Source organism: Rhincodon typus, chromosome 38 (assembly GCF_021869965.1).
Source record: "Rhincodon typus isolate 14 chromosome 38, sRhiTyp1.1, whole genome shotgun sequence".
In the NCBI taxonomy this organism is placed as follows: Eukaryota; Metazoa; Chordata; class Chondrichthyes; order Orectolobiformes; family Rhincodontidae; genus Rhincodon; species Rhincodon typus.
This window is the reverse complement of record NC_063369.1, coordinates 6,051,950-6,063,460: the sequence shown is the minus strand read 5'-3', so window position 1 is coordinate 6,063,460 and position 11,511 is coordinate 6,051,950. Positions and strand designations below refer to the sequence as shown.

General features: G+C 45.0%; 1 protein-coding gene across 1 annotated transcript in view; it reads left to right on the top strand.

Annotated features, from left to right (window-relative positions):
• LOC109937000 (cdc42-interacting protein 4 homolog) overlaps window positions 1-9,956 on the top strand; it is a 50,511-nt gene extending 40,555 nt beyond the window's left edge. Inside the window, exons 6-11 of the mRNA XM_048617805.1 lie at window positions 1,821-1,968; window positions 3,802-3,864; window positions 5,865-5,969; window positions 7,429-7,557; window positions 8,524-8,670; window positions 9,729-9,956. Of these exons, the coding sequence (XP_048473762.1) occupies window positions 1,821-1,968; window positions 3,802-3,864; window positions 5,865-5,969; window positions 7,429-7,557; window positions 8,524-8,670; window positions 9,729-9,956 (820 nt within the window). The remainder of the gene's footprint in view (window positions 1-1,820; window positions 1,969-3,801; window positions 3,865-5,864; window positions 5,970-7,428; window positions 7,558-8,523; window positions 8,671-9,728) is intronic.
• Window positions 9,957-11,511: the final 1,555 nt, after the last annotated feature.

Genomic DNA, 11,511 nt, shown 5'->3' with positions numbered 1-11,511 from the left:
TGTGTGCGTCTGTGTGTGAGAGAGAGCGAGAGTGTGTGTGCGTCTCTTTGTGAGAGAGAGTGTGTGTGCGTCTCTGTGTGAGGGAGAGAGAGAGTGAGTGTGTATGTGTGCGTCTGTGTGTGTGTGAGCGAGAGTATGTGTGCATCATGAATGTATGTATACATGCAAGCAGGGCTCAGAACAGGGGAGCTGAGCAGGGGGTACATCAGGGCCCAATAAAAGGGCCTCAGGGATTTAGCATTGTATTTGGGTCAGGTCAGGAGCATGTGATTTCTGTCCTTGGCCCTACATACCGATGTGTATGTGTGTCTGCGTGCTTACATGTATTCGCTGTTGGGATGCTGGGGGGGATGCTGGGGGAGCTGCTATGTACTAATAACTGGTCCTTCAGGAATCACCAGGTGACTACAAAAACTCTGTGATATCATTTCTGGGACTGGAGCCAGATCCTTTCTTCACTCTGCGATAATGAAGTTGTGTTTTGCTAGCTTTCAAAACTCAGTGGTCAGTTGTCACTGAGTTGTCTGTTCTACAGAGAGTGAAGATCAGCAAGTGGTTTCTTGTCTTCCTTAAGTTGCAAGATGTGGCCAGGGAGAGAAAATCTGTCGAACACTTAACCATTGAAGTGCTGGGGAAAATTAGAGTCCATCCCAACGATAAACACAAACTTTAATTGGTGGCCTTTGAATTCTAAATCCCAGATTCTCAATTCCCCTTGAGCTGTGGCTGGGAAGGGCATTCCTCAAACTTCGGGAATGCTCCAATGACACACCACAACCAAGACACTCCACTCCTGGCAAACAGCAGGCGAATGTGTTCTTTATTACTGCAGGCATCAAAGGAGATGGATGGAGGTGCGTTCTGGTGAATGGTTTTCCAGTCTCCTCACAAGAGGCACCATGGTTGCCTTGCACGCCATTTCCCCAGCTCACTGGAGCGATGAAGTGGGCCTGCAGTTGGTGTGGTGTTATACTTATTCATTCCAGCAGACTGCTTGCATTTAGCGGATGAAGAATCCAAGTGAGCATCCTCCACGCTCTGACAAGGAAGCTCCTGGCGACGACTTGGTAGTCAGATGGAATTGGAACCAACATGGGGCCAGTCAGTGCCTTGGTTGGTTTGTGCGAGGTTGTAACCTCTTCTTCCTTAGAACAAGTGCATCTGAAATGAAGGGAAAAGAATTTGGTCAAAGAGCCTAAGGCCTAGGAAGGCCGTAGGAGAGATCCTTTGACCCTTTCCCTTTAGCCATTTCCCATTCAGAGCCCTGCACCTCCTCACTGCGACGCAGTCCTGATTGGGAGACCTACAGCAGGAAGGTTGAGCCTACCACTCATGCAGTGCCGGCTGGGGATAATTACAGAAAGTATTGCGGTTAAACAGCCCCCGCAATGAACAAGGCTCTATTTGATCTTGTATTCCTCATTGTTGGAGAGTAGCGGCAGAACTCTTCAAAAACTATGACCAGTGAGTAAAAGGCAGCGAATGGGGACATTTTGATCCATATAATCTAGAAACAGTCTACACTTGGTTCTCTTGGGTGTTGGCAGAAAAATGCAATCTGGGTGCAGTGTCCTGATGTAGGGCGTTGGTTAAAGTAACCTTGAGATTTCCTTCCTTGATTATATCCCTGCTTCTGTTGTTGCATCGGGTCAGGTCAGGCTGTGTTGCCTCCTAATACTGTGTGACTACTGGAGTGAGATATTGGAGAGATGTTTTGAGGTAGGACCTACGCAGGGGTCTGTACTGGGAGAAGGTGGGAAAATTATCCAAAGGGAAACATTTCAATTGAATTTGTCTTAAATATTGCTCCTTGCCTGCAGGTTCTCCCAGTATCAGGCCTTCATCAACATTCTCAATGAATTGAATGACTATGCTGGACAGAGGGAAATTATCGCAGAGAACTTGGTACAGAACATCTTTGCCCAATTGTTGAAATATCTACACGAAAATAAGCAGGAACGCAAGATGGTATGGCACAATGCTACTCTGTTCATCCATTCCCATTCCTCATGTTTCCAAATTGATTTCCGCTGTGGTAGTTTTCATAATATATTCAGAAAGTCTTTTTAGTAATATGTTTAAGGATTCATTAATGCTGCCATAGTGAAAGAACCTTTAAGGAAGAGTAGTCACAACATAAGAGGATTTCATATTCAGATTGAGGTACCTGGGTCCATAACTTTAGAAAAACATTGTGTGAAGATGAATGTGACCAGAAGTTGCAAAGTCCTGATTGTGTGAATCCAGAATATTAAACAACGCTGCTGTAGAAATGGTGCATGCACTGGCTGTAATCCTTCAAAATTCACCAGATTCTGGAAAGGTCCCTGTAGATGAGAAACCACAAATGTATTGCCCCTAATCAAAAAAAGAAAGGGATAGGAAAATAGGAGCTTGGAGTAGGCAATTCAGCCCCTGAAGTCTGCCTCGCTATTTAATATGATCATGGCTGATCTCATCTTGACCTGAACTCCACTTCCATGCCTCCACTCGATAACCCTTCAACCCATTCACTAATTAACAAACTGTCTGTCTCCTCCTTGAATTTATTCAGTGTCCAGGTATCCACCACACTCGAGCGTCATTAATTTCTTCCTCTGAGAGAAGTCTTTAATAAATTTATTATTAGTTGAGGATGTAACAAACCAGGTGGATAAAGGAGAGTTGGGAGATGTCGAGTTTTTGGATTTCCAACATGCATTTGATCTGGTGTCACATAAAATGTTGCTGTACAAGATTAAAAAGCTCACTGTGTTAAAGGTAGTACATTAGCATGGAGAGAGGGTTGGCTAACCAACACGAAACAATTTCTGGATAGCTATCATTTTCAGTTTAAACTGTAACTAGTGGACTGTCACAGGGCCCAATGCTGTGTTAATTATTTGGATGAAGGGATGAACTGTATTGAATATTTGCTGGCAATATCGAAATATGTAGGTAAACAAGTTGTGAGGAGCACATAGAGTCTACAAATGAGAAAGGGAGAATGTGTGATGGGTAAAATCTGGCAGATGGAGTCTTATGTGTGGAAATGTGACTTTGGCAAAATGGTTAGAGGAACAGAATATTATTCAAATGGAGAGAGACTATAGAATGTTGTAGGATAGAGAGATCTGGCTGTCCTGGTAAATGAATCACAAAATGTTAGAATGTAGTACAGCAAATACTTAGGTAGACCAATGGGATGTTGGCTTTTATTGTAGAGGGAACTGCACAGAGCATGTGTGAGACCACACACCATGGAGATTTTGTCTCCTTATTTAAGGAGCAAGATGGTTGCACTGAGACTTTTCCAAGAAGGTTCACAGTGTTGATCCCTGGGATAAAATGGATATTTGATGAGGAAAGCGTGAGCAGTGTAGACGTACAATCATTAGTATCTAGAAAAATGTGAAATACACCAGGTTTTAAGGCGACTTGATTGTGTCGATGCTAAGTGTGGGTTTCTCCTTATGGGAGAATCTAGAAATAGTGTTTGCAGTCTTCAAAAAAAGGATCTTTCATTTTAAGATGGAAGTGAGGAGGAATTTTATCTCTGAGGGTTGTTAATCTTTGGAAATCTCTCACTCAGCGCACATTGGAGGCAGGATAATGGAATATAGTCACAGCCAGGTTTTAGACAAATCTTTGATCCAGATTGAGGAGCAGGCAGGAAAGTGAAACTGAAATCATGATCAGATCAGCCATGATCCAATTGAATGGCAAAGCAGCCTCAATGATCTGAAGGCCCTTTCTCTTCTCCTGTTTCTAACGGTTGGACGTGGCAGTGTCTATTTGGTAATGGAGTCCTTGCTTTTTCAGCATCTTCTGGAAGGAAGAAAAGCTCAACAGAACCTGGAAGCTAGTTTTAAACAGCTGGATTATGTAAGTTAACTGAATGAAGTTAAAAAAAAAGATTTCCATTAGCGACAAGATGCATTTGCTCACCATGATTTTGATTTTTGTTTTATTCATTGACCTCCAGCAACCACACAACCACCTCCCTTTGTGCTAGGTATGACTCTAACCAGCAGAGAGTTTCCTGCTGATTCGCATAAATTTGGGTTTTGTCAAGGCTCCTAGATACCACACTCAGACAAATGCTGCTTCGATGTCAAGAGCAGTCCCTCTCACCTCACCTCTGGAGGTCATCCATGTTTGGAGCAAGACTGTGATGAAGCTAAGACCTGAGTGCCCCTGGGTGGAACCCAAACTCGGTGTCAATGAGCAGATTATTCCTTTGCAGTTGTTGCTTGACAGTACCATCGATGGCCTCACCCACTGTTTTGCTGACGATCGCATGTGGACTGATTGGCCAGTATTTGGTGGGCTTGAATTAGTCCTGCTTTATGCGCGCAGGAATAACACTGGGCAGTCTTCCACATTGTACTGTGGATGCTAGTGGGCCATGCCTGTCTTGGAAGAATTTGGCTAGGAGCTTGGATTGGCTGAAAACTGGCATTCGTGGTGCTCGGGGACTTTAGCGGGAGGCTGGGTGGATCATCCACACAGCAGTTCTGGCTTTGGATGGATGCAAAAACAGCAGTCCTGCCTTTTGCACTGATGTGTCCCCCCCCACCACCACCACCACCTCCCCGCCCCCCGCCCCCGACACACACAAATATCGGGGATATTTGAGGGTCTTCCACCACCTGTTAGTTGCATAACTGTCCATCACCTTTCACAACTGGATGCAGCAAGACTGCAGGGTTTGTCTGATCTGTTGATTGTGGGATCAGACAGCCCTGCTTTTGCTGCATGCTGCTTCCACTGTTTGGCATATAAGTCGCCCTGTGTTGTAGACACTCGATTGAGGCCTTATTTATAAGTATGCCTATGTTTGCTCCTGGCATTCCCTCCTGTATTCTTCATGGAATCAGTATTGACTTCCTGGCTTGGCTGGTAAAGGTACAGTGGGAGGTATGTTCAGGTTGTGACTGAAAATGGCACAGTGGCTCAGTGGTTAGCGCTGCTGCCTCACAGCGCCAGGGATCTGCGTTCGATTCCACCTTTGAGCAACTGGCTGTGTGGAGTTTGCATGTTCTCCCCGTGTCTGCGTGGGTTTCCTCCGGGCGCTCTGGTTTCCTCCCACAGTCCAAAGATGTGCAGGCTAGGTGGATTGGCCGTGCTAAATTGCCAATAGTGTTCAGGGAGGTGGAGATTAGGTGGGTTATAGGGGAATGGGTCTGGGTGGGATGCTCTGAGGATCGGTGTGGACTTGTTGGGCCAAAGGGCCTATTTCCACACTGTAGGGATTCTATGATACTGCTGGTGGTCCAAAGCGCCTCTCAGATGCTCCTTTTTGAGTTGCTAGATCTATTCAAAATCAATTCCATTTGTACATTGGTGATGTCACACCATATGATAGTGGGTATCCTCATTGTGAAGGTGGGATTTTGTGTTAAGCCCCCCAGATGTTGGTAAGAAGGACTTTACAGGGCAAATAGGGCTGAGTTTGCCATTGCCATTTCCAGTGCCAAGATCGATGCCAGGTGGCCCATCTGGTGTATTTTTCTTTGAGACTTTTTAGCGATTTTTACACAACTGAGTGGCTTGCTATGCCATTTGAAAGGGTAGTTAAGTCACTGTATTGCTGGAGTGTGGGGGCATATGTAGACCAGACCATGTAAGGATGGCAGATTTCCTTCCCTAGTGGACTTTTATGACCCAGATGGGTTTTTCTAACACATTGACAAGGATTGTGTAGTCACCATTACAGTGTTTGCCATTCCAGATTCTGTTCTTGAATTTCAGTTTCACCATCTGCCATGGTGGTCTTCAGATCTCTTTCGCGGATGGGTGTAGCCCCCCATGGCACTGAGGCTTCCCAAACCATCCAGCTGGAGTTGCAGTCCATTCAAATTTGATGTTCTGTGTCCCCACAGGCAAAGAAGAGGTTTGAACGAGACTGCAAGGAAGCAGAGAAGGCAATGCAGAATGCCGAAAGAGTCGACAATGACATCAACGCCACCAAAGCTGATGTGGAAAAGGTAGACTTGGCGTTCAGTCCAGCCCTCCGTGTTCATTTCCCTCTTAAACCTCCCACTGTCTGCTGGCCAGGAGTTCCACAGCTTGTCAGGGTTTCCCTAATTTGTCATTGAATTGAGGCAGTGCAGGCACAAAGGCTTGTTTTGGGAATGCTGCACTGGCTTAGATGAACTCACACCAGTGAAGCAGCATCATGCAATCTTTACACTGTTTTTTGGCCTCTCTGAATATGGGTGTGCTGGAACCAATGCAAAGTGCACAGGTTCTAACAGCGCATGACCTTTCATTTAGGTACTTCAAAACCTCCTGCACTCACCATAGAGCTCAGCCATTTCAGACTGTAAACCCTGTCCCTCTATTTTGTTTCCTTCGCGTGTTTTAATTTTAAAGTGATTGGAGGAAGATGTAGGGGGAATGTCAGAGGTAGGTTCTTTACACAGAGAGTGGTGGGCGTGTGGAATGCGCTGCCGGCGGTGATTAGGAACATTTAAGCGACTCTTGGATAGACACATGGATGACAGTAAAATGTAGGGTATGCAGGGTGGTTTGATCTTGAGTAGGATAATAGGTCAGCACACCATTGTGGGCCAAAGGGCCTATACTGTGCTGTACTGTACTGTTCTATGTTTTGGTTTCTGTCCTATTTTCGTTTTCAGTTAACAGCACACTTGTTCCTGGCACAAATTGTTGTTTCTTTTCTTGCCTCATCCCTGTTCTCTTTGGCCCTGGAAGGCTAAATTATCTATCACTGATTCTTTCCTGTCTTCCACCCTATGACAGACTTTCCTTCTGTCCTTGCCTCTTACTCAAAACTTATTACATCTCTAATTTTTTTCCAAGTTCTGGTGATAGGTCATCGAGCTGAAACATTAACTTTTTTACTACCTTCTGCAAATGCTGCCTGACCTGCTGACCTACACATTATTTTTTGTTCCTAGTTTAGCTTTCCAGCATCTACAGTGTGCTTTCTGATCTCTGCTTTCTAATTCCGTTCAAAACGTTGTTTGTCTGTAGTCTAAAGAGTTAATGGGGGTATGTAAATAGGATAATCTACATGATCAGGAGGCAACACGACTCCTCAGAGATGGTTTTGTCTGGTTCTGTATCGGTCTTGTGTTGTACGTAGTTGGTATTTAATACGTTCAAATAAAAGATGATGTTTGTCAACAATAAATACTCCTGTAACCATTACCTGCCTGGGGCCCAACCAAAGTGGAATAGCAGGAAGTGTGAAAACAAATCCAATTTTTCGATGCACACTTTTTATTTTTTTGATATAGAATTCCTATCAATAGATTTTGATCCTGCATTCAATAACGAAGGAGAGATGGCAAAATTACTGTTGGCAGGGAGGTTTAGTCCACATTCCTTCCCACTTTTTGAATTTTGAACATAAATGGATTGATGCAACGTGCCCTTCACTGTCAAAGTATAAATTGTGTTTATTTGTTTGTACCTCAGGCAAAACAGCAGGCGAATCTGCGAAATCACATGGTGGAAGAAAGTAAGAATGAGTACGCCTCTCAACTCCAGAAATACAACAAAGACCAGAATCAGTTTTATTTTGTCGAGATGCCACATGTTTTCAACGTAAGTTAGAGGAATTTGGCACTTGGGAGCATCAAAACTAGGCGAGGTAAATTTAGCTGTAAGTAGTTTTTCAAGAAGTATTTGTGTCAGCGACATTTGGGAGAAAGTTGGATGAGGTTAAACAAAAGTTGTTCAGGATATTTAGAACGCAGCCGGCTTTGTGTGATTTAGCCTCTCAGAGGGACGAACTTGAGCGAGTTAAGTATGTTTGAGTGTTTTATTTGTAGGTGGGTGATTTCCACACCAGATTAGATATTAAACTCCTTCCTGTTCCTGCAAACTCTCTTTTGCTACCGAGCATTTCCATCACTCTGGGTCACACAGGTGTTTCTCTGGAGAATTAGAAATGAACCCATGAGGACACGGCAATAAAAAATCACGAGAGGCAATAAAACATTGTACCTTTCTTTTAAAATTGAAGAAAATCAATTTGATTATTAGCTATATAACATATTTGGCCCATGGAGCGAGGCTGTATGACTGGCAGTCAAAAATCAAGCAACAGGTAATCCGATAAATCCAATCTATTCACTTGCCTAGAAAGGTGCTGTTAGTTGAGGATGAAAAAGTTTCATATGGGAACACATGCACAGTAGGCCATTCAGCCCCATGAACCTGGTCCACCATTCAGTAAGGTCTGGCGTGGTCTGCATTTCCACCTACTCCTGAAACCTTTCACACCCTTACAATGCAAGAATGTTGTGTGGTCAGTGGCAGGAGTGAGAGTGTGGGCTGGCTGAAGGAAGAAGCTGATTTGATGAAATGTCCAGGAATATGTCCAACTGGAGTTGATAATCCAGGTTAGAACCTTGGCAATCGGTTTTGGAAAGCATTGATTTCACCAATGTGGCATCGATAGATGTTGCCTTGTGAGTGGTGGGAAGCCATTACAATTTCCCCTTTGCCCTTCGGTTTCTTCCTGAGACCCGCTCTTTACTGATAAAGTTGCTGCGTGTGTTTTCACAGAAACTTCAGGAGATGGATGAAAAGCGGATACAGAAGCTATGTGAAGCGTACAAGATGTTTGCAGACACAGAGCGCCAGGTCATGCCGATCATTGGGAAGTGTCTGGACGGGATGACAAAAGCTGCGGAATCCGTAAACGAGAGCGGGGTATGCGAGAACCGTCGACCATTCAGATTGTTTGGCCGCGGCTCAGTGAGCAACTCTCACACCCCATGGTTAGAAGGTTGTGGGTTCAGGTCCCCCTTCAGAGATTTGAGGACAGAATCCTCCCGTAGCATCTTGTCTTGTGTGCAGTATTGAGGGAATGCTGCATTGTCAGAGGCTACTCCCTTCTGGGTGTGATATTAACGTTATGCTGTGTCTGCCCTCTCGGGTAATTGTCTAAGGTGGCGTGGAACTGTTTTGAAGAGCAGAAGGGGGATTCTGCCAGGGGTCTTGGCCAACCAGCGTCATTAAAACAGAATATCTGGTCACTTAGACAGCATGGTGGCTCAGTGGTTAGCACTGCTATTTCACCACGCCAGGGACCAAGGTTCAGTTCTAGCCTCAGGCAACTGTCTGTGTGGAGTTTGCACGTTCTCCCCATGTCTGCGTGGGTTTCCTCCGGGTGCTCCGGTTTCCTCCCACAGTCTGAAGATGTGCAGGTTAGATGGATTGGCCATGCTACATTGCCCCATAGTGTTCCGGCTAGATGTGCAGGCTAAGTGGGTTAACTACGGTAAATGTGGCATGACGGGGATAGGGTGGGATGCTTTTCAGAGGGTCGGTGCCGACTCGATGGGCCAAGTGGCCTTTATTTGAACTGTAGAAATTCGATGATGATCAATGATTGGCTGAGGGATCTTACTGTGCACAATTGGCTACTGCATTTCAAACGCTAAGTATACTTCAAAAATACTTACTTGGTTCTGAAGAATTTGGGGTCATCCTGATAGGTCAAGTGGAAGTGCCAGTCTTTGTTTGAAAAATCAACTCAATTTGCGGCAGAACAGGGAGCGCTTTCCTTGGGTTTCCGAGTCCGAACCAAATACTGAATCTGGTTTCATCGCAGACGGTCAGTTTGTAGAATACAATCCCAAAGTGCACCTTCATTAAAGGTGCCAAGGAATAACTTGCTCATATACCACACCTTTTAATCTTGTTGTTCCTGGCTGCGTGCCTGGTATTTTTTTTTTAAAATAAAATTTCCTCTCATCTTTAATCAGGATTCACAGGTGCTGATTGAGGCACATAAGTCAGGATTTGAGAGACCGGGGGACCTAGAGTTTGAGGACTACAGCCAGATGATTAATCGGACTTCATCAGAAAACAGTATTGGTTCTCTGAAATCGGAATCTAAGGCTGACCATAGGACCATTGGCAAAAGCAAGACCAAGCGCTGGCCTTTCGGAAAGAAAAACAAGGTAGAGACAAATACACACAGCTTCCAATGAGGCTAACTGATGAATGCTTGAGTGATTGCTAACAATTCTAACATGAGGCATTGATTTGTGATTTTATTCATTTCACCTCACAACATTCAGCCTGTTTTTAATGTTTTACTGATGTGACCTTTCTTTTCTAGGCAGCGATACTTACTTCTGTTCTCTCTCTGTGACCTTGTATGAACCTGCTCGACACTAAGATCTGTTTCTGGATTGCAACCCCCACACTTGTATGTGGTTCAGTCCTTTTTGTTTCTTTGTTTTCTTCCCACTCTCTCTCTCTCTTTTTCCAACAAACACTGACACGCGGGCACAGGGACGTGCGGGCACACAGATACAACGACAGAGGCTCGAGCACACGCACACACTGAAATTACATCAGACTGTGGCCCTGTTGCTGTCTTGGGTGGACAGAAGGGATCCCATACACTAATGCAAAAATGAGGAGATTCTCCTCTCAAAAGGTCATCACCAGAAATGGATATGTTGACTATCACCTGCCTCACTGCTGTATGGTGGGGAGAGGGGGAGGGTGCTCAAGATGCAAAAATTTGATTTCCAACACTACAGCAACAACTGCACTTTGGAAGCTATTCGTTGGCTGTGAAGCAATTAGGACATCCTGAGGCTGTGAGAGGCGCTTTATAAATGCAGTCTTCCTTAAGATAGTGGTTGTTGGTCTGCTTCGGGCATCGCTGCTTAATCTGGCTTTTTGACAGCTTACACGCTTATTCCCCAGGAAGAGTTACTGAATAGATACCAGACCCCGGCTGATTTATTATTCCTCTTTCCTCTTATACCTCCTTCCCTTCCCAGCTTTTGCTGGATCCGATTGTTCTACCCTTATCGTTGCCAGCTGCAATAACTTAATTCACTTGGGAATCGACTGTGGATCTTTGCTGTCTGTGCGGCTTCTGGCCTGGCGCACTTTATCCACTCATCTCTCGGGAGAACTGTATGTTTAACCATTCATCGACCCTGGAGGCAGTGTTAAGGATATTGCAGTTGTGCACTTCCTTGGAGGGGGGTGGGGGGAAGAAATCCATTTATGACATGTGGGCATCACTGGTTGATCAATCCTATTGCCCTTGAGAAGGTAGTGGGGAACCTTCATTCCTTAAACTGCTGCAGTCTTGTGCTGCTGATACACCACTGGGAGCTCCAGAGTTTTGGCCCAGTTACAGCGAGGGTAAGTGGTACTATTCCAAGTCAGAATGGCGTGTGGATTGGAGGCAAGTGATGGTGTTTCTATGCATCTGCTGCCCTTCTGGGTGGCAGAAGTTGCAGGTTTAGAATGGTGGAAGAACTTGGCTGACTTACAGCAGATTTAGCCTCCAGCAGTAGATCAAGAATACTCTCATTTCTGGCTTTAGTAGCGAGAAGTATTTGATTTCCTGATCCAGACTTACTGATGCCAGCTGTGGGTCAGTTGCCAAAGCACTGAAAATGGAAATTTAGGCTCAGTAGAGAGCACTGCATTGTCAGAGATTCCATCCTTCAAACTGTGACTTGCTCTGTTGGTCTTGGATAGATGTAACAGATCCCATGACGCACCACCCCCCCC